At 43.3% G+C, this 20679-nt stretch overlaps 3 protein-coding genes across 3 annotated transcripts in view; all 3 read left to right on the top strand.

Moving 5' to 3' along the window:
• The window catches only part of LOC140300470 (NLR family CARD domain-containing protein 3-like), an 82427-nt gene that overhangs the window by 2508 nt on the left and 59240 nt on the right, over positions 1-20679 (top strand). The gene's annotated exons all lie outside the window — the stretch shown is intronic.
• Positions 239-3455, top strand: LOC140294770 (NLR family CARD domain-containing protein 3-like). Its single transcript, XM_072379612.1, has 3 exons — positions 239-248; positions 1324-3106; positions 3240-3455. Exons 1-3 carry the CDS (start codon positions 239-241, stop codon positions 3439-3441), a joined length of 1995 nt encoding a protein of 664 aa, XP_072235713.1. The 3' UTR covers positions 3442-3455.
• Positions 5076-7967, top strand: LOC140294754 (neoverrucotoxin subunit alpha-like; the record flags this gene model as incomplete). The annotated part of the gene is made up of 3 exons (XM_072379611.1): positions 5076-5290; positions 6864-6910; positions 7037-7967. Coding segments are annotated over 3 exons (816 nt in total), but the record flags the coding sequence as incomplete, so codon positions are not given.

Here is a 20679-nt window from a genome sequence, read left to right as displayed (position 1 = left end):
GCTCTAACACAGTGTAGGTAGGAACTTCCACTCAGGTGGCAGGTGTTGCTGGATGGAGGACAGATAGATTTATTTAGAATTAAAAACCTGTGCGTCTGAACCACATCAAGCTGATGGAGGTGTGATGTGTTCCAGGATCAGAAGAGGAACAGTCAGCAGGGTGCTGGTTAGCTGCTTAAAGCTTTGAGGAGTTCAAATTAGTGAGCAACAGAACAGAAGTTTGTCCTGAAAGACTGAAATGAAACTGGGTAAACAGACAGTAACTCTGCTTCTTCCAGTTAACTAAACAGAGCTTTTGGAAGCTACAATAAAAGTTTGTCTCCTGTCTTTGGGAAATAATCATCAGATGATGTTGTACAGTCATCGTCTGAGGCCTTCACACTGGGAGCTGCCCAGTACAACCTGTCTGATCCAAGCACACACTGGCTCTGGCTGCCTTGCTCCAGGGTACTTCAGCAGGGAGGGAAAGCTTTCTGAAGGGGTTGCTGAGAGCTGTTGGATCCAACCAAAGTGAGCTGAAAGCTCCAAGCAGCTGCAGACTGAGCTGTTGATTCTCAGCGGGATCAGCAGGACTAGTAAAGCTTTCCCACTGCAGGGAGTCCTCTGATTCACTGTTCACATCCACACATCACTTCATGGAGCTTTACCTTGTGTTTGTCTCTGTGTGGACAGACAGAATGTGAGCTCATTCTTCATGATTCCTCCACAGAGTGGACCAGCAGAGCTCAGAGGTTCCCAGTGGTCAGTCTGCCCAGCAGCATCAAACACAGCTGGACTCCATGTTTATGGTCAGTACATGTACAACAGCTACTTTTCCATCTATTCTGTTCACAGTCATCTCCATGCTGCACTTTGTAGACCAGTGGATTGTCAGTGTGTCCAACATGGATCTGATGTTTGGCTCCATGATTTCCGTCTGATTGGCTCATTCATATAGTATTCTGTTCCAGCTGCTGGAGGACAACATGGTCACTTTTGTGAAGGAGGAGCTGAAGAAAATCCAGAAGGTTCTGAGTCCAGATTACCCAGAATGCTTAGAGAGTCAGAGGGAGGATGAGGATGAAGAGCAGAGGAGCAGCAGAGAGGCATTAGTGAAGATCACAGTTCACTTCCTGAGGAGAATGAAGCAGGAGGAGCTGGCTGACCGTCTGCAGAGCAGTAAGAGGATTTCTCTAAAGATTTAACCTGCTGGATAAATGACACATTTACTGATGTCTCAACACACAGAACAACACATGTTCAAATACTCATTCTCAAAGAAATTAAAAGTTTGAAGATCTTCTGTGTATTGTATTGACTGATCTATTTGTTGTGTTTATTTAGAACTTTTTGACCCAGTTTTTCGACATAAATCTGCTCTGAAGAAGAAGTTCCAGTGTGTGTTTGAGGGGATTTCTAAAGCAGGAAACCCAACCCTTCTGAATCAGATCTACACAGAGCTCTACATCACAGAGGGAGGGACTGGAGAGGTCAATGATGAACATGAGGTCAGACAGATTGAAACAGCATCCAGGAAAGCAGACAGAGCAGAAACAACCATCAGACAAGAAGACATCTTTAAACTCCCACCTGGAAGAGATGAACCAATCAGAACAGTGATGACAAAGGGAGTGGCTGGCATTGGGAAAACAGTCTTAACACAGAAGTTCACTCTGGACTGGGCTGAAGGCAAAGCCAACCAGGACATCCAGTTCATGTTTCCATTCACTTTCAGAGAGCTGAATGTGCTGAAAGAGAAAAAGTTCAGCTTGGTGGAACTTGTTCATCACTTCTTTACTGAAACCAAAGAAGCAGGAATCTGCAGCTTTGAAGAGTTCCAGGTTGTGTTCATCTTTGACGGTCTGGATGAGTGTCGACTTCCTCTGGACTTCCACAACAAGGAGCCCCTGACTGATGTTACAGAGTCCACCTCAGTGGATGTGCTGCTGACAAACCTCATCAGGGGGAAACTGCTTCCCTCTGCTCGCCTCTGGATAACCACACGACCTGCAGCAGCCAATCAGATCCCTCCTGACTGTGTTGGCATGGTGACAGAGGTCAGAGGGTTCACTGACCCACAGAAGGAGGAGTACTTCAGGAAGAAATTCAGAGATGAGGAGCAGGCCAGCAGGATCATCTCCCACATCCAGAAATCACGAAGCCTCCACATCATGTGCCACATCCCACTCTTCTGCTGGATCACTGCTACAGTTCTGGAGGATGCGTTGAAAACCAGAGAGGGAGGAGAGCTGCCCAAGACCCTGACTGAGATGTACATCCACTTCCTGGTGGTTCAGACTAAGGTGAAGAAGGTCAAGTATGATGGAGGAGCTGAGAGAGATCCACACTGGAGTCCAGAGAGCAGGAAGATGATTGAGTCTCTGGGAAAACTGGCTTTTGAGCAGCTGCAGAAAGGAAACCTGATCTTCCATGAATCAGACCTGACAGAGTGTGGCATCGATATCTCAGCAGCCTCAGTGTACTCAGGAGTGTTCACACAGATCTTTAAAGGGGAGAGAGGGCTGTACCAGGAGAAGGTGTTCTGCTTCATCCATCTGAGTGTTCAGGAGTTTCTGGCTGCTCTTCATGTCCATCTGACCTTCATCAACTCTGGAGTCAACCTGATGGAAGAACAATCAAAGACTCAGAAGTCTAAAACACTAAAAGAGACTCTCTTCTACCAGAGTGCTGTGAACAAGGCCTTACAGAGTCCAAATGGACACCTGGACCTGTTCCTCCGCTTCCTCCTGGGTCTTTCACTGCAGACCAATCAGAGTCTCCTACGAGGCCTGCTGACACAGACAGGAAGTAGCTCACAGACCAATCAGGAAACAGTCGATTACATCAAGGAGAAGATCAGTGAGAGTCTGTCTGCAGAGAGAAGTATCAATCTGTTCCACTGTCTGAATGAACTGAATGATCGTTCTCTAGTGGAAGAGATCCAACGTTACCTGAGTTCAGGAAGTCTCTCCACAGATAAACTGTCTCCTGCTCAGTGGTCAGCTCTGGTCTTCATCTTACTGTCATCAGGAAAAGATCTGGATGTGTTTGACCTGAAGAAATACTCTGCTTCAGATGAGGCTCTTTTGAGGCTGCTGCCAGTGGTCAAAGCCTCCAACAAAGCTATGTAAGTACATGTTTGGTTTTCAGATATAGAGGGATGTGTATATACTGCTATAATAATAATAATAATATACTGCTGTTGTTTTTATAGGAGAGAAAGTCACAGATTACTACTTATCTCATTATTCCCTCCTCAGACTGAGTAGCTGTAACCTCTCAGATGAAGGATGTGCAGCTCTGTCCTCAGCTCTCAGCTCCCAGTCCTACAGTCTGGCAGAACTGGACCTGAGTAACAACGACCTACAGGATTCAGGGGTGAAGCAGTTGTCTGCTGGACTGAAGAATCCAAACTGCAGACTGGAAACACTCAGGTCAGGATTTATCAAACTGTTTTTATGAACAGCTAACAGAACACCTGTGGATGGTCTTTGTATGATTGTTACAGCAGCTTTAGGCCTCTGACACCGCAGGAACTTACATGAACCTGGAACCTGAACCTGGAAAGTCTTTTTTGGGTCATTTGGTCAGTTTTCTTTGGGCTTCATCCAAAAATGTAGAATGAAGATTCATACAAAGTTATTTGAGTGAATTGTCCTCCTGAGCCCAACTGATGGGCGGGGCAAACAAGTGTTGTACCTCGTTCCTTCTAACTTAACTTATATGTATGACATTACGTTCCCTGTCAGTCGATTCCCTCGGTACAACACTTATAGTCTGGGACATAAATACACGCCCCGCAAAGCAGCCGTCAAACCTGGGTCAGAACCAGCACCCTGGTGCAGCTCAGACCCAGCAGAAAGAACAGAGTGAGCCACCGAAGGGCCTGTCACATCCAAGCTGTAGAACTGAACAAAAGTGTGTGGTGATGACCAACTGGCAACCGCACAGACATCACCCACAGAAACTCCTCTAAACAGGGCCATGATGCTGCCACGCATGGTTGAATGAGCTCTGACACTATGAGGTGGAGGGAGAAATGGCTTCTATAATCCAATGAGACAGGCTCTGCCCAGACAGAGCTTTGCCCCCGGCTGGATTGACAAAACATACTAACAGCTGGTCAGATAAACACACATTCTGTGTGCGATCAATGTAAGCATGCAACAAATGCACTGGGCACAGGGAATTTAACCACCTGTGCTCCTCAGTTTCAAAAGGAGGGGATTAGAGCTCCATCACCATGGAAATGTAGTCAGATATGTACCAACTGAAACTGAGCGAGGCAGCGATAAAACGCGACCACTTGGTGCTCCGATAGACGAGCACTCGACATGGAGTATATTTCCAGCCTGAGAAATCAAAACTTCTGACTCGGGATCAGTGAGTTTTTCTGAAAATTCATGGAAAACCCCATCGTCTGAATGTGAAACAAAACAAGTGACAGGTGTGCAGCAACCTGCTCTCTGGAAGTCTCTACCAGAGCCCAACTGTCCAGATAAGTTAGGATGCCGATACCCCTCTCTGTTATGGGAGCAAGCACTGCTTCGACACACTAAAGGTGCAGGGAGCGAGCGACAAACCGAAGGGCAGCACCAGCTATTCGTAGGACAATGCCCTCAAACGCAAACCTCAGAAACTGTCTGTGGTCTGGATGAATTACTATGTAAAAGTAGGCAGCTGTGAGATCGATTATTGCAAACCAATCTCCAGGCCATCTGCATTCAGCAGCTGCCTCAGTGTCGACATTTTGAACTTGTACGTTCCTCTGTATTTGTTTAACACTCATTTGTTTAACACTCACAAATCCAAAATAGTGCCTCTGTGACACCACTGTGGATGCCGTCCTCTTGTCCAAGGAAAATATGTCGTCTATATCGTCCATGATGATCTTTGCTCTGAGACAAAGTCCAGATGTTGACCATATTTTATCTGAAAAGGACTAAGTAGGGGAGTGTCTGCATGTATTTGTGGCTAAAATGAGAGCGGAAATCAGGTTCATCCACGTGTGTGTAGTTTGATTCTGACTCAGATTTATGAAGACACAAAGTCAGTAATGTGAGAGAGTTCCAGTTTCTCTGAACATTTGATGACATTCAGTTTCAGAGCAGTTCTCTCAGAGTTTCTGTGTTGTTTTGTGTGTCTGCAGCCTGTCAGGCTGTCTGATCACAGAGGAAGGCTGTGCTTCTCTGGCTGAAGCTGTGACCTCCAACCCCTCCCATCTGAGAGAGCTGGACCTGAGCTACAACCATCCAGGAGACTCAGGAGTGAAGCTGCTGACGGCTGCACTGAAGGATCCACACAAACTCAGGTATGGAGAGGCCTGCTGCAGCCACACACAATGTCTGATAGAGGAGGAAGAGCTGGAAACATGTTCTCTGTCCTGCACTCAGCCCTGTGTTTTTGCTTCCTGCTGAGTGTTACATGAACAATCCCACATGTAGGAGCCTTTTTCCTTTGCTCACAGCAGAAACACTGGTTGAACAGAAACAGCAGATATTTGTGGAGGAGGTCTACAAGGAGAACATCTGCAGGAACAACAGTGAGAAGTGTCTGTTGGTCCTCTGACCCTGGATCGGATACAGAGATGGGTCCAGGACATGTTAGCCTAGCTTAGCACAAAGATTTATAAAACCATGTTCATCGTATATCTGGAAATATGAACATGTGGATTAGACTTGTGTCCCTCCCTCCATATGCCCACATGGAGGATCTTCAGCTGGACCGGCTCTCTGACAGCTCCAACACATTCAAAGAACAGTGTGTGGAACTGGATGTGTTTCAGCTCAGAGATAAAGCCACCAGAGCAAACTTCAACATTCCTCTGAGCTCCACATGACTTGATATCAGACTTACTGAGAGCCACACAGTACCAGGTCCAAAGAGTTCTGCCCTTCTGTGGTTCTGACCGTCCTTCCAGATGAGAACCAAATAGAACAAAGTTGAACTGGAGCTGTGTTTGGTTGTTCTTCATCCCAAGAAAAAAGGTGGGGGACAATCCAATAAACACTATCCAAGGAATTCCAGAGAAACAGGAAGAGAGGGACACTGGGGGGAGGAGAGGAAGAGGCTGGAGGCTGAAATAAATGAGTGATTCTGATCAATAAAACCACAACACCTGGCAGCTAATATACTTCCAATGACTATAGATTCTCCTCTGATCTTATTCTGAGCCGTTAATGTTCAGTGTGGAGGGTGGAATGAGGGGAGTGTTTCTCGTCTAACTTTTCTAGATGAATGTCTTCCCCTGGCTGGCTGTGCAGCATTCAGATGGACCAATGGGTCTGGGAAAGGATCTGGATGTTTGGCTGCCCTGAAACATACTGAGAGGAGGAGTCAGCAGAAACAATGTGACCATCAGGAGAGACCATGATGTCAGAAACTGAAGTGATTTCATTAGAATTTTTAAAGCTCATATTTGGATTCAGAAATGAGTGAAAAATCAAAGTGAAAATTCTTCCAAACTTGAAGAGTTGAATTCAGAGACAGAAACTTCATCTCCATAATCTGACTGCAGAAAACAAATGTTTTCTTTTCTGCTTTTAAACTTCAGAATGAGCTCAGACAGATTTCCTTTCATCCGTCGTTCTTCTCTTTCTTCACTTTCTTTTGTTTCCTCCTTTTTCTGAAATAAATCAAATAATGAAAGCATCTCTGCATGAGTCCATAATCTGCTCTGCAGAGATGCTTTAAAGGAGTTTTGTAAGTTTCAGTTTTTATCAAACAGCTTTCATTCTAGTTTTCAGATGCTCCATTCCAGTGGATGTATCCAGATGTTTTCGTGTTCCTTTCTCAGTGTAGAACAATGTGTGTGAGAGCCATGTAATGTCCATGTTTGCATACTGAAAGAGACTGTGCTGCTCTGACCCCCCTCCTCCTTTCAGGGTGGAGCCTGCTGGAGAACGATGGTTGACACCAGGTCTGAGGAAGTGTAAGTGTGTTCTTCATCTGATTCATGACATCCAACCATCTTCACACTGTCACATCACTCATTGATCAAAGTGAACAGATGATAGATCAATAACTGCAGCTGGATTGTGTTTGTTCTCTCCATCAGATTCCTGTCAACTCACAATCGACACAAACACAATGAACAGGAGACTGAAACTGTCTGACAACAGCAGGAAGGTGACACGTGCGGAGGAGGTTCAGTCATATCCTGATCATCCAGACAGATTTGATTACAAGTGTCCTCAGCTGCTGTGTAGAAATGTTCTGACTGGTCGCTGTTACTGGGAGGTCGAGTGGAGAGGAGGAGTTGATGTATCAGTGAGTTACAGAGGAATCAGCAGGAGAGAAGACAGAGATAACTGTGTGTTTGGAAGGAATGATCAATCCTGGAGACTGAGGTGCTCTGTTGGAGGTTACTCTGTCTGTCACAATAAGAGAGAAACACTCACCTCCTCCTCCTCTTCCTCCCCCCCCTCCTCCTCCTCTGTCTCTAACAGAGCAGCAGTGTATGTGGACCGTCCTGCTGGCACTCTGTCCTTCTACAGAGTCTCCTCTGACACACTGATCCACCTCCACACCTTCAACACCACATTCACTGAAGAACCTCTGCATCCTGGATTTAGGTTGTTGTTACCTGGTTCCTCAGTCTCTCTGTGTTGAGTATAAAGAGTTTCCTCCTGTCAGAGAATCACTGTTGAACAGATAGTTCAGTCTGTACATGTCTGTCTCTTTCACTCAGAAACACCTTTTCAGATTCATGGATTCAGTCAGTTTCTGTTTGAAACTCTTCTAAATGACTCCTTGGAAACTTCTTCCTCTTCCAGTCCTTTAAAGATGGAAGCTGCCATTCTTCCAGGATGTTGTTTTTCTGTGTGTTTCCAGTCAAAGCTTCACACTGAATATCAGTATGTTGTGTTTCTCTGCAGCTCACTGCAACTGAGACCATTCAGTTCATGTCAGCTGCAGTTAGTTTGCTGCACATGTGACAAACTGTGATATCAGAGAGGAATCACTGAGCTGCAATCAGCCAAGATGAATTTCCAACCTGCTGACAAAGCAGAAGTTTGGTGAGCAGCCAGGGTTCATCCTGATGTTTCTCCACATTCACTTCCTGTGAGATGATGAAAGGTCAACTGGACTGGAACTAGTTTCTTATAGCAGAAAGTTGCTAAAAGCTGTTGTTGAACGCTCACAAAGAGGACTGAAATTATCCTTTATACACAATATTTGTCACGGTTCGTTGGAGAGGTAGGACCCAGACGCAGTTCTTCAAAGTAAAACTTGATTTATTTTCAAAAACATGGAGCAAGAACAAAAACAAGACAATGCAAAAAAAAAACGAAGCGCGGCAGAGCTGGATCAAAAATACTAAACTATGAAATAACAAAGCAAGACTTTGAGAAACAGAGCAAGACTGAGACCGGCGACTTGACTTAACTGTGGAATGAAGGGTTGGTAGTAAGGATTCTGCAATGACTGAATGTAAACCAGGGGACTAAATACTGTGGAGGGAGTGATCAGTGAATGAGGTGCAGCTGTGAACAATTAACCAGGTGACATGAGTGAACCGAACAGGGGAAAAACAGGACTAGAACATAACATGATTAAACATAAACTGTGACATGACATAAACTGTGACAATATTTGGACTTTAGCAGCTGAAAATATTTAAGATAAAATAAATTGAATAAAAAATTGTAACATTTTATCACCACAATAATAATTGATGTAAAATGAAGTCAAACATGTTGATATTTGAGGTGAAAACTTTCAGAATTTTATGCTTTTTTTTTCTCTTTTGATATTATTGATGTTATTATTCTTTTATGTTGTACTGGAGAATCATCTAAATCATGGACTGAAAGTTTTGAAAGATGATGGCGCAATGGGTGGAGGGTCTCACACGTTTTGGAAAAGATCAAAGAAACTAAATATATCAGAGGACTGTAACCAGGCAGCTTCTGAGCAGCTGATTAAAGCAATGCAGAAGCAGAATATGGTGCAAAACTATTTGTTTTATTTATCTAGAAAAGGTGCACAGAGCCAAGAACAGCATGGAGGCATCGTGGGACATGATCATCCTCCACCATCAGCAGGCCTTAACGGACTAACTGACCACTGACGGTGCCGAACCACATCCTGACAGAGGAGGTGTCTCTGTTTTACAAAATAGTTTCAATACAAAATATTCTGAGTATTTCCTGTACGCATTCATTCTTACAAACACTTGATTATAAAGAGTTAAATTTACAAAACCACACCATCAACCTTAAAGCCGTTTCCTGAACAGCTAAAACCCAGAAGCAGCTCGCTCACACATTCCCATCCCACATCATCCCAAACACACTGCAGAGGACACGAGTAACAGGGGAGTAAACCAGCTGTGAACACAACTGTTTTACACCGTGCACCCCTACATCTGCTGTACTTCCACTGTAGATGCTGCACAGAGAACAGCTTTACTCTGCCTCACCAAACCATGGCTAACGGGCTGCCAACATATCAGCACTTTTCTCCTTTAATCAGTCAAACAGACAGCTGGGTGAAGACAGAACTGCATGCAGATCAGATCAGTAAAATGTTCCATAGAAATCTGATAACCGGGACATCTTTGTGCAGATGTTCACTTTTCTGTGCACATCTACGTATACTTTCATAGTGTAAAGTGCTGTGGGATTAATTGCATTTTACACATCATTACTGACTTAGTTTTGCTCTATTCATTGTGTTAGTTAGCACATGGCTTGATGATGTCATTTCCTGTTGGTCGTGTCACTCGGGGTTTATTTTCTGATGCCACGTTGAACTGGTTTTGGTAAAAGTGTTGCACATGTGTGGAGGGACACAACTTGCTGTGAATGAAATATGTTGATCGTCAGAACAAGAATTATGTATCAAAAGCAAAATAAAAGTGTCAAAAACTGCCTTTAACTGGTACATTTACATGTATGTTCCTCATTGAGAAGCTGGTGTGATCTTTTTATGTCTTTTTAGGGGCTGTATTTTCAATATTCTGCACCCACTTCTCTCAGGACAAGTTTACACAAGAAATGTGTGTTTTAGTGTGTTGTGCAATTATTATTTTCAGTTTGATGGGTCAGAAAATGAAATTCAACAAATCCCATTCTGCGCTCAGATCTGTGCAGTTTGAGAGCAGAAGCTTGTTAATGAGGCAGTTCCTGCAGAACAAATCACATATTGTTTTAATCTCAACACTCACACCTGATATTGTGATATTGTGAATATATTAATATTTCCATCACATTGTGAAGCAGCTTCAACAACATTTGTTCAGTTTTTCTACGTGTTCTAATCCACATTTCTTACTGACAACATCTGGATTCAAAGTTCAGGATCAGGTACGACATCCTTTTCTGGTTGGGTGAGGTCCCCATCTTCTAAGTTCTTCACCCTCTGGTCCTGAATGTCCGTTTCTGTAGAGTCATCATATTTTTATCTGACACATACAGATGTCCAGTTTGGAGGCTCAGCAGTTCACCTCCATCTTAAGGTGAAGGGACACTCTTTTCAGGACAGTAACGTCCACATTCTAGACAAAGAAAACAGATGGTTTGGACTGAGGTGTGTCAGTGTGACCGTACAGACCTGCCAAGTGTGAATAGTCTTTAAGCTGCTGATCAGCCGACAGTCACCAACTAGTTAAAACTGAAGACATCTTTCAGATGAGAAGTGAAATATCCATAAAGTCCAGTTGCTCATTATTACAGTTATAAGAACTCTACTAAAGTATTCAATCGTTGAAAAACACTCCCAATCTGACATGATGCTATTTATCTTTTCACCGCCAGAGGGCGACATATTCCCATCAATAAAGACTCCACTTCCTTCACAGTTAAAGGAGATTTTATTGACATTAAAGACTGAACATGTTTCAACAATCGATAATTGCCTGAGGTCGGGTCGCCTAGGCAACAGGTCCAGGAGTGAAGACTCCAAAGACTCTCCTTTGAATTTCTCATGTCTGTGCATTATTAACTGCTCGCTGATATAGAATATTAAACATGAAGCCATTTTAAAAGATACAGCTCAGTCCACAACAGAGTACAAACATACAACAGATTGCTGTATGTGTGTATTGAACATCATGTGTGATTACAATGAAAACCTGTTCATCTGCACCTGTATTTGATCCGTTACAGCTTTAGCGTTTCACAGAAATATTCCTTCTCTGTTCATGATGTCACATGTGTCTGCGTGCTGTCTGTGTTCCTGAGAGGAAGTCACACACCACAGAAACCAGGAGAAACAGCTTTAACACTCTGCTATATACTATATCCAAGTAGTATTTATAAAAGAAGTAAACTAATATTAAGGAACAACTTGTGCTTGTAAATGTATGATCTCGGTCATTCTGGGGACTAAACTATATGGGGTCCATCATTTAATCTATTAAAATATTTCTTCAAGCCACCTTCTGTGTATGAGCAGCAAACTTTAAAGACACAGCAAGTGAATCTATATGTCTTTGAATTGACTGTTTCTCAACCTCTTTTTAGTTGATGAAAGTAGACTTTAAATATAATATGAGACTTTATGCAGTAACTCCAGTACAGACATGTTGACCGATCTGTTTGAGGGAAGTTACTTAATATCACTAAAGTTTCCTGAACTTATCAGGAAAAGATCAGTTTTCTTGGTATTATTTCGATAGAATACTTTTTATAAATGTTTTAACTTCTCAGAATTCAGACAGATGAAGTCATTGTGAGCTGAGCACTGCTGGAAACTGTTAGAACAGACCGACTTAGATGAGATGTCATGATTTGTGTGTGCTCTCATTCACAGTCTTTGGAGAAAAATGGGAAAGTTGTTAAAATAATTTCCAACTTCATATGAAGTTCCATGGGACAGCAGCTTCCTCTTTAACATGGTTCCAGCACCTATATAATCCATATTTGTCACAGTGACTGTTGCTTACAGCCACACCTCCCTGAACACACCTGATCTTGGAAGCCAAGCAGGGTCCAGCCTGGTCCTCTGGGCAGTCAGAACCACCCGGAGCTGAATCCGCTCAACACTGTGGAGATGACAGTGGACTTTCGGAGGAAACCCCTCACTCTTCCCTTCTCACCATCCTCAACAATACAGAGAATTGAGAAGGTGAGAGAATAACATTTGTGTTTGTTTTCCAGAAGAATTCAGACAGATGAAGTCTGTGAGCTGAGCAGTGCTGGAAGCTGTTAGAACAGACTGACTTAAATGAGGTGCCACGAATACAGCAGCTGGTATTCCCAGGCGGTCTCTACGGTGGCCCTGAAGTGTCAAAGAATACAAAAGCAACACAACAAGCCACAACTCAATTGGGCAGTTTTCAGGTTTTAACGGATAAAGAGAGGGAAATTAGGAAAAGTTTGAGAAGGAAGTGAGACACTGATGCTGGATAATGTTTATTAACTGTGCTGTTATCACTGTTTTATCAGTGAGATGAGTGTTAGTTTCTTAACTTTACACAGCAAATTACCATCATGTGTAAGCTAAAAGTCCTTTCCCCTTTGTATTTTACCAGATGATGTTTTGTCCATTTTGTGGAATAAATCTTCAGCCTGTCCTGTCACACTGTGGCTCATGCTGCAGAAATCTTCAAGAGGAAGGTATATTTTGATCATCTTCTTAAAGATTATGGATTTCTTCATTGTACTGTGAATTATCACTGAGATTACCACCCAGGTATGGCTGAAACTCAAAACATGCAAACTATGTTAAATGCAACAGATGAAGAATATTACATTCAGAAAAACAGAGAGGCACCCTCAAAATAAAATGTCAAATTCCACTACTTAGGGAGGCATTTTGCAAGGTTTCCAACTCTGCTGCATTTTAGTCACTGGGATGAACACTAAATGTATGAGAATCTAAGTGAATCATTAACAATATTCAGTTTCTTACTTTGTTAATCAATAATCATTTAAAACCTGACACGAAAGAGTGTAAATGCAGTGGATCTACTTTTTCTCATGTGGTGTTTTCATATATTCATCCATCAGGTCCTGAAGCAGCCGTGGTGGATGAACTTATCCACAAGTATTTCACAGAGGACCCTGCCTCTGAAATCATGCTGTACTTACTGGCAGCCAAGCACAACATTTCAGTGAGTGTCAGCACTTTCAAAAGAAGACTACAAAATGCAGACCTGACCGAGAGGACGAACTACGCTCCAGTTGCTGCTGTGCAGGCAGCTTTTTCTGAGGAACCTCAGGGATCAGGCAGCTTTTAGGTCACAGAGCGATGTGGCAGCCTCTGAAACAAAAGTACTCTTTTACAGTCAGAAGATGTGATGTGATGAATACAATAAGAGAACCTGACACATCTGGAATAGAGTATAGTTCAGTGTGGCATGTTGGTGGCTACGACAAACTGAAACCTTTTGGGATTGCCTGAAGTGGCCGTATCGATGGCTTCTCAACAAAAATGATGTGGCTCACATGTGGAAAGTCCAACAATGATCCTGGTGTCGGTGCTCAAAATGACATCGAGTGTGTCGCTGAGCTTTGAGTTTTTCCAATGCGCCGCCGCACAGACTGTGGCAGAAAATGGACTGATGGCAGCACTTCATCGTTCCTTAAGATCAGAGCACAGAGATGCATTTGCAGGAGCCAGAAGTCACATGTATGGCACTTCAGCATCTGAGCAGTGAACTGAAAGCTGGCGGTCCTGCTTTGGCAAACAAAGGTTTTTATCTCGTATTCATTCTTCACTGATTATCTACTTCACATCACACTTTTGGATTTACTGTAGATGACTGTGCTGATGAAGGCAGTGCTCGCTTTTACTTGGTGTTTTTTTTTATGTTGAATCAATTCAGTTCCTGCTTAAGATTTTAAATGTCTTCTACATAATAAACTACCTAAAAAACAACAGGCCACAATTCAGCTGTATTTTACAGGAGGAAGGTGATATATTTCCTCAGAATAAAATGTGTGTTTGCATACTCACACACAGTTTTGGATGGATCTGTTTGGTGACTTGAGGGAGAAGCATCTGTTCAAAAGCAGCTACGAACACACAAGGCTGCTGCGGTACAGCCGTCTGGGAGCGCGACAGAAAGAACTGGACGAATACAAGCAACACTGGAACGCTCACGTTATCCGTGCTGTTCGGCAGTCTAACTGAACATCTGGATGAGCAGAGGTGATGTATCATTTGTCTCACAGGTGAACACTGCAAACCATGTTAAAGCAAAAACAACAGGACGACCTTTTATTACATCTACATGAAGCATTCACAGGAAAATCATGGTTACATGAGTTTAACCTGAGGTTGGACTGAGGCTGTAAAAGCTCAGAAAACAGTATATGGACCAGAGAGCTTTTTTTATTATAAAAAAAAGAAAAGAAAATAGTTTCTTCCTTGAAGCTGTCACTTTAAAATCAATCATTATGTCTGAGAATTTCCACTCATGCTTCAGTCAGCATCACTTTAGTTCTAATATTTATTTGATGGTGTATTTGAGCTTTTATCATGTCGTCTTGTGGTGTCTCTGCATACGAGTCTTGTTGACTAAATCTGGCCAATCACTGGCAGGGAACGCCAACAACATTTAAACTTTGACAGAAAACAAAGTAAATTGTGTTGTTTTTCTGTATTTTCTTCCCAGATTCAATGGGATGAACTGTGGATTCTCAGCATCTTCACAGACCCTGAGCAGCACCACCACTTACTGTTGGGGACGATGACCTGCATCCCTTTGAAGAACCACAGAGACAAAGTGCTCTGACACCATCTCTTCAGTGGCAGTCTGCTGTAGAGAACTACATCACTCTGAACAACAGGCTGAACTTTATCTTCATTTCACATTTAGACAAATAAACTGGGATGGCAAAACCTTTTATTCTTATGCATTACCCTCCGGCACAGAGGAACACCGGCACCTTGTAGATTTTAAAAAGAGAAGACAGAACAGAGGTTTAAACAGGAGTTTAAAGCTGAGTGTTTAACATCTCCAACCTGAACAAAACCTTTTTCTTTTGGGACATTTCAGGTGTTCATAGTTCAGTGTGTTTAAAAGCATCCAAAGTGGGAATTCTTCATTCCAAAGTTCATGTTGGCTTTAAAGCTGTTGTAGTTATCAGAGACAGGCGGCTTTAATGTGTTGGCACATGTATTTGCCATGGGGTAGTTTGAACTGGTGAGGAGCTGAAGGGACGCTCCAGGATCCGTGCCAGCAGGAGGTTTGCCTGCTACACCTGTGGCAAGCATGAAGATCTCCTCCAGGGTCACTGAAGAGTCTCTTTCTAAAAGTAGAAAGCATTTGGACTAATTTACTGAAAAATGTCAATCTAAAACAAGACTTGGGATGATATTTTATGTTGATAAAGATTAAACTGACTAACCTTCGCAGTCAGAAGGCAGTCTGCCCACAAACTTCTTGTTTTCCTCTTGTTACTTCAGGCAGGACTAAGCTGGGGTTGGAATAAGTTTTCCGTGTCTGTGGCAGATAACTTTTCACTTGAGTGACAGAACAGGGGTCAGGACTGTAGGATACTGCTGCAGTGCTGTGACAAACTGCAAGCTGCCAAGTCCATCTTTGAAGCCATAATGCAATAATACAGAGGATTTTAACTAACAGTCAGTCACATGTTTTACCCTCAACTCTTTCTGGGTAAGAGTAATAAAATAAACTACCTTTCAAATGCTGTGTGGTTCTTATCAGTTAAATACAACTGAAGGTAATCATTGATAACTGAATGCTTTTCCTCCATTGACCCAACACGTTTAAAACACCCTGCAGTCTGCAGCATGGTGCTGCTGTGTACGATCAGGTCCTGCAGGCTCTCCAATGACGAAGCATTCTCATTCTAAAAATGGGACCTCTGCAATTCTAAGTAGAAATGGTATCAGAAAGCTGTCATGACACAAAGTTTGAAGTGGACCAAATTGCTGGCTTTCCCAACCTTTCACCTTTGCCAAAGTGGAACATTTTCAGTGGTGTTTTATTCTTTTGGAAGTGTGATTGCCTCTGCTTCTCTTTTAAACTCCCAGAGTTGTGTAATGACTCCACTGCACATCTTACTGTGCTTCCTGATTCACAGTGTAATCAGATTTCATTAAGAGAGTCAGTGGATCAATGATAATCTTGTTGTTCAGAGATCATGTATTCAGATGAATGTGTAGTTATACTGTGAAGTCCAATTTAAAATGTCTTTTAAACACTGCCTTCAGTTGTCTTATCAGGACTCAATAATCTGATGTCCTTGCCACATGAACTGATTCAAGGCTGAATCCACAAGAAGGGCAAAACATTATCCTATGGAATAAAACAAATAAAGTATTATTAAGCAGTTGGCCAGAACAGTTAACCTTTAAAAGAGATGTGTATTTAATGGGCTAAAGCTGTTAAACATGATCTAGCATCAGTGTTTCACTTACTTCTCACATTTCTCCCAAAAATAAGACAAGACTATGATTAACTGTGACTGTGACAAGACTATGAATAAATAACTTTGATAACAAGATAACAAGACTGTGGCTATGAGGCATGAACATGAACAAGCATGACTTGAACATAACCTGAAAACAAGACTATTAAAACATAAACTGTGACATGAACATGAACTGTGACATGTTTCCTCTATTTTACCACAGAATTGGCTTGAAAGGCTGATGTTGATCCCTACCATGTTTCCATTGAGCATGGAGGTGCTGGGGTGACGCATGCACGTCCAACCTCACCTGCACACGTGACCAATCATGTCACTGATAGACCCCTATTTTGGGGATATTCGTTTGACGTTTGCAGATTTCCATTTATGGAAGGTTCTGTGAGTTCTTTTTTCCATATATGGTAAAAACCGGGGCAACAGTGACGGTGTCTACTGGTCATGTGATCATATTTCGAACGTAGAAATCATATAAATAGGGCCAGTAGGACCACTGAAAGTTTAATCCTACACGTTCCCTCGAGGAGCCGTGAAGGGTCGCCTCTCTATCAGACTCCTTCCAGGGTCTCTGCAGTGGGCTCTGCCCCTCCTGCAGTGATACAGGTGGTAGGTATGGAGTCTGATAGACTGTCCTGGCCTGGAGCGTGCTGGGTGGGACATCGGCCGGCTCTTCGGTCCAGGACCGACGCCGAAGCCTCCCTGGGCGGCTTCCGTCGGTCCTGGATCGAGGCGGCTGGCCGGTGTCTCGCTCCTCTCCTCTGGGTGAAGTGGCCGGTAGGATGCCCTGGCAGATGGGGAAGACATTAAGCCACCACCTGGAGTCCAGAGCTTACAACTTTGGGACTCCATTTTTTTAATCTTACAACAGCCCCGAGGCTCGGGGTGCATTAACTTTGAGCAGGTGTTCCTCCTGGGCTCCACAAAAATCTCTACAGTACAGCAACTTACATCACTGATGTGATGTCCAATGTTCATACAAGCAGACACACCTGTGCTTTTGTGGGCATCTGTAGCGTCCCTTTGAATGCCTTTGAACTCATCTGTTAACCAACTGTCTTTGTGTCAAGTGAGACCGACACTGCTTCAAAATTCTTTAAGAACATATCAACACTTTCCTTTAACACCTTTTTATCAATTCATACTTGGATTTAGGCAATAACATCACCTGGTCAGAGTCACAAAACAAATGCAGTATAGCCTAAAACGCATGTTTAAATAACGCGACTCTCCCCCGCACGGACGCCATTTTGTTGGTTGCCATGGTTACACGTAAACAAACAAGTTCACTTCAAACATTGTCCCTTTCTGGTTGGTTTTAGAAAATAGCTTCACTTGGTTAAATGATTAGTAATACAAAAAAAATACAAGCGTGGTTAAGAATAAAAAAATAATAAGTAGTTATGTCATGGCCAGCATTTTTCTTTTATTCTAACAACCACTAGATGTCGCACATTTTTTAACCTCAGTATGAGCTGCATCTGTGTCTCTGCCTGTCATGAACACCCCATGGACACATTATGTGAAGAGGCAAAATATCTTCAAAGCGACACTTGGTTATATTAATCCAGTCGTACCAATATCTTTCACTTGTATCCCCCTTTCTTTGATTTAAAATGACTAACCTTAATAATAAAGTGTAACAGACAGTATTGTATTGTATTCTCATGTCAAATGTCCTGCTGGAAAAGTGCATTCTGGGAGGAGTAATAAAACGGGGGCGGCAGGTTCTGAAAGTTAAACTCAGTATCCAGTCTCCATTAACGTTTTTATTTTAAAGTGTTAAGTTGAATGAACCCAGCAAGCTCGGTTACATTGGTGGCAGAGCTGATGTTTTTATATGTTTAGACTTTTGCCGGTCCATGGAAGTTAGCTTGCTGTGTGAGTTAGCGCGAGGCTAAGTTAGCATGACGCGGCGTGGAGACATGACCCTGTCAAGTTCAGTTGGTCTCTGTTTGGTGGATCTACCCGCTCCTTTTGCTGGTGACGGAAGCCAGAGTTTCCTTGGCTGGAGGGACGGGAGATGGCGGCGACTACTACGGTGAGCTCGCGAGGATTCCTCCAACCTGTTTGAGCAAGTCTGCGTTTTTGCTGGTCGTGGAGGCATTTCCCGACTATGGAGATGTGGCACAAAGAGAGGAGAAGTTTCGAAGCTTCTTCGCTGGCCTGGGGGCTGCTCTGAAAGCTAAGTTCCTTGAACATTGTGCCACTAATCCGGCGGCCGAGGCAGTTGCGCCTGTGGTGGAAGGAGGTGCCAAGCCAGGTCCCAGATGACTTCTGGTGCTATTCATCAGATTCAGGAGGAGGTGTCGTCAAGGAGATTTCCAGGGGCAGGAGTCCCAGCCCAGGGTGAAGAATGGAGTCACAGTTTCAAAAGTTAAACTCTTACCTACTCAATGACTTCAGTACTTGTAAACCCAAACAAAATGTTCTTGTGAAGAATAGATTGCCTGCTGTGGAATTAAGCTTCCATCTACTGGATATTTGCTGAATCTGCAACTGTAGGCCAAGCCGGTCAGTTTCAGGGCAAAGCTCCTGCAACACCAGCTCAACATCAGTCAATGCCATCGGTTCATGTTATCCTTTCTGCTGATTCCTCGATTGCAGATAACAAGCTGAGTATTGGCTGATACCGATGTTAGGACGATATATCTGTGCATCCCTCCATGAATCCATGAAGCTGAAAATGTGTTTCTGAATGAAAGAGGCAGCTATGTGCAGAGTGAACTTTCTGCTCAACACTGAGTGTTTCTCGGACAGAAAGACACTTTCTATAAAGATACAGAGGAATGAACTGAGCAGAGTGCAGGATGCAGAGGTTCTTCAGTGAATGTGGTGCTGAAGGTGTGGAGGTGGATCAGTGTGTCAGAGGAGTTTATCTTCATGGGATCAGGCAGGAGGAGAAGACCTTGTCATCAGTGAGTTAAACTGCAGTTTAACTCTGCTGTGAACAGCCTGAACAACACTGCTGCAGCTGTAGTTTGTTCAGTGAGTTAAGGGCTCGTAGCTGTGAACCAGTTGATGATTTTAGCTCAGAAAGGCAGTTCATACAGGTCAGTGGATCCACTGCTGGGAAAGACTGCCAGACCTGTTAGGCCCAAGTGCATTGTGGGAATGTTTGTCAGCGATGTCTGTCCATGAGATCTACATGAAATCACGTCTGTCTTAGTGTGGAATTCTAACCTGAGCGACCTTAAGACTCCCCGGGTGGAGTTCCTGGGGTTTAGGTCGGACATGTTGTTCTGACTGAGTGACGCAGAGCTGGATGCCGTCTTTGCAGAAATCCAACTAAGTCCCCCAAACACAGGACACAGAATGATGAAATCATTCCTTCATGCCAGGGGACTGCTGCTGCAAAGTGAGTCTGATATGAAGTGGATCCTTATGTGAAAGTCCTCTGTAAGCTGCATCAGTGCAGTCTCTCTGCTTTGTGTCAAAGAAGCTGTGAATGAACCTTCTTCAGATTTAGATCTGATGCATTATATCTTCTTTTTCTTTGTCCTTCACGCTGGAATAGATGCTTCAGCCGTTTAACTGTTCATCTGTCTGCTGCAACAAACAATGGAGCATCTCCAGTGCTGGAGAGCTTCCTTGGTGCCATCAACACGTCTGGTTTGCCATCAGCTGTGCGCTCTGACAGGCTGCTGAGAATACTGAGGTCGCCCATTTCATGGTGGAACAGCGAGGAGAGAACCCAGACTCACACGTTCCTGGAAGGAGTTTCCATAACCAACGGTGAGGTTTCCATAGCGATGTATTATGAGAAAAGCTCTGCAGGAGAGCACATAACGAGTGTTATTATTCCCCAACGTTCATCCTGCTGTTCCTCTGCAGGACTCTCACTGGCCTCATTCACAAACTCTGCTTTGTCCTCCATTACTGACAGAAAACACTGAACAAAGCATGAATGACATCTGTCATCTGCTTCAGAGCCTGTTGTTTTTTCACATTTCCTAAATGTAAAGTATATTTGAGGGGGAAAGACCTTCAGACATGTTTTCCTTCTTCTTATTTCTTGTGTTGGAACTGTTTGTATTTGCAGCAGCATCAAACACTTTCAGACTTAGTTTTTCAGGCGAGTGCTCCACCAAGACCAGATTAGGCTGGACACACATTTCTAAAGCCATCACTGAACTTATGAGCATCAGTTTCCTCATTGTAGAGTCATAACATCCAGCAGCTAGAAGTTCTAATTCAGAGCAGAAACATCTTCTCTTCCTGCTTGGAATGTTTCTCTGAATCATGTCTCTTGTTCTTCCAGGATAGAACGCTGATGGACAGATGTTTCCATTCCAGTCCTTGACCCATTCCATACTCTGTTTCTCAGCCTGGAGAGAGAAGGGCTTTTGACCCC

This window comes from Leuresthes tenuis, unplaced genomic scaffold (assembly GCF_036924035.1).
Source record: "Leuresthes tenuis unplaced genomic scaffold, fLeuTen1.0.hap1 SCAF_1, whole genome shotgun sequence".
Classification (NCBI taxonomy): domain Eukaryota; kingdom Metazoa; phylum Chordata; class Actinopteri; order Atheriniformes; family Atherinopsidae; genus Leuresthes; species Leuresthes tenuis.
This window is presented reverse-complemented; position numbering and strand designations above follow the sequence as displayed.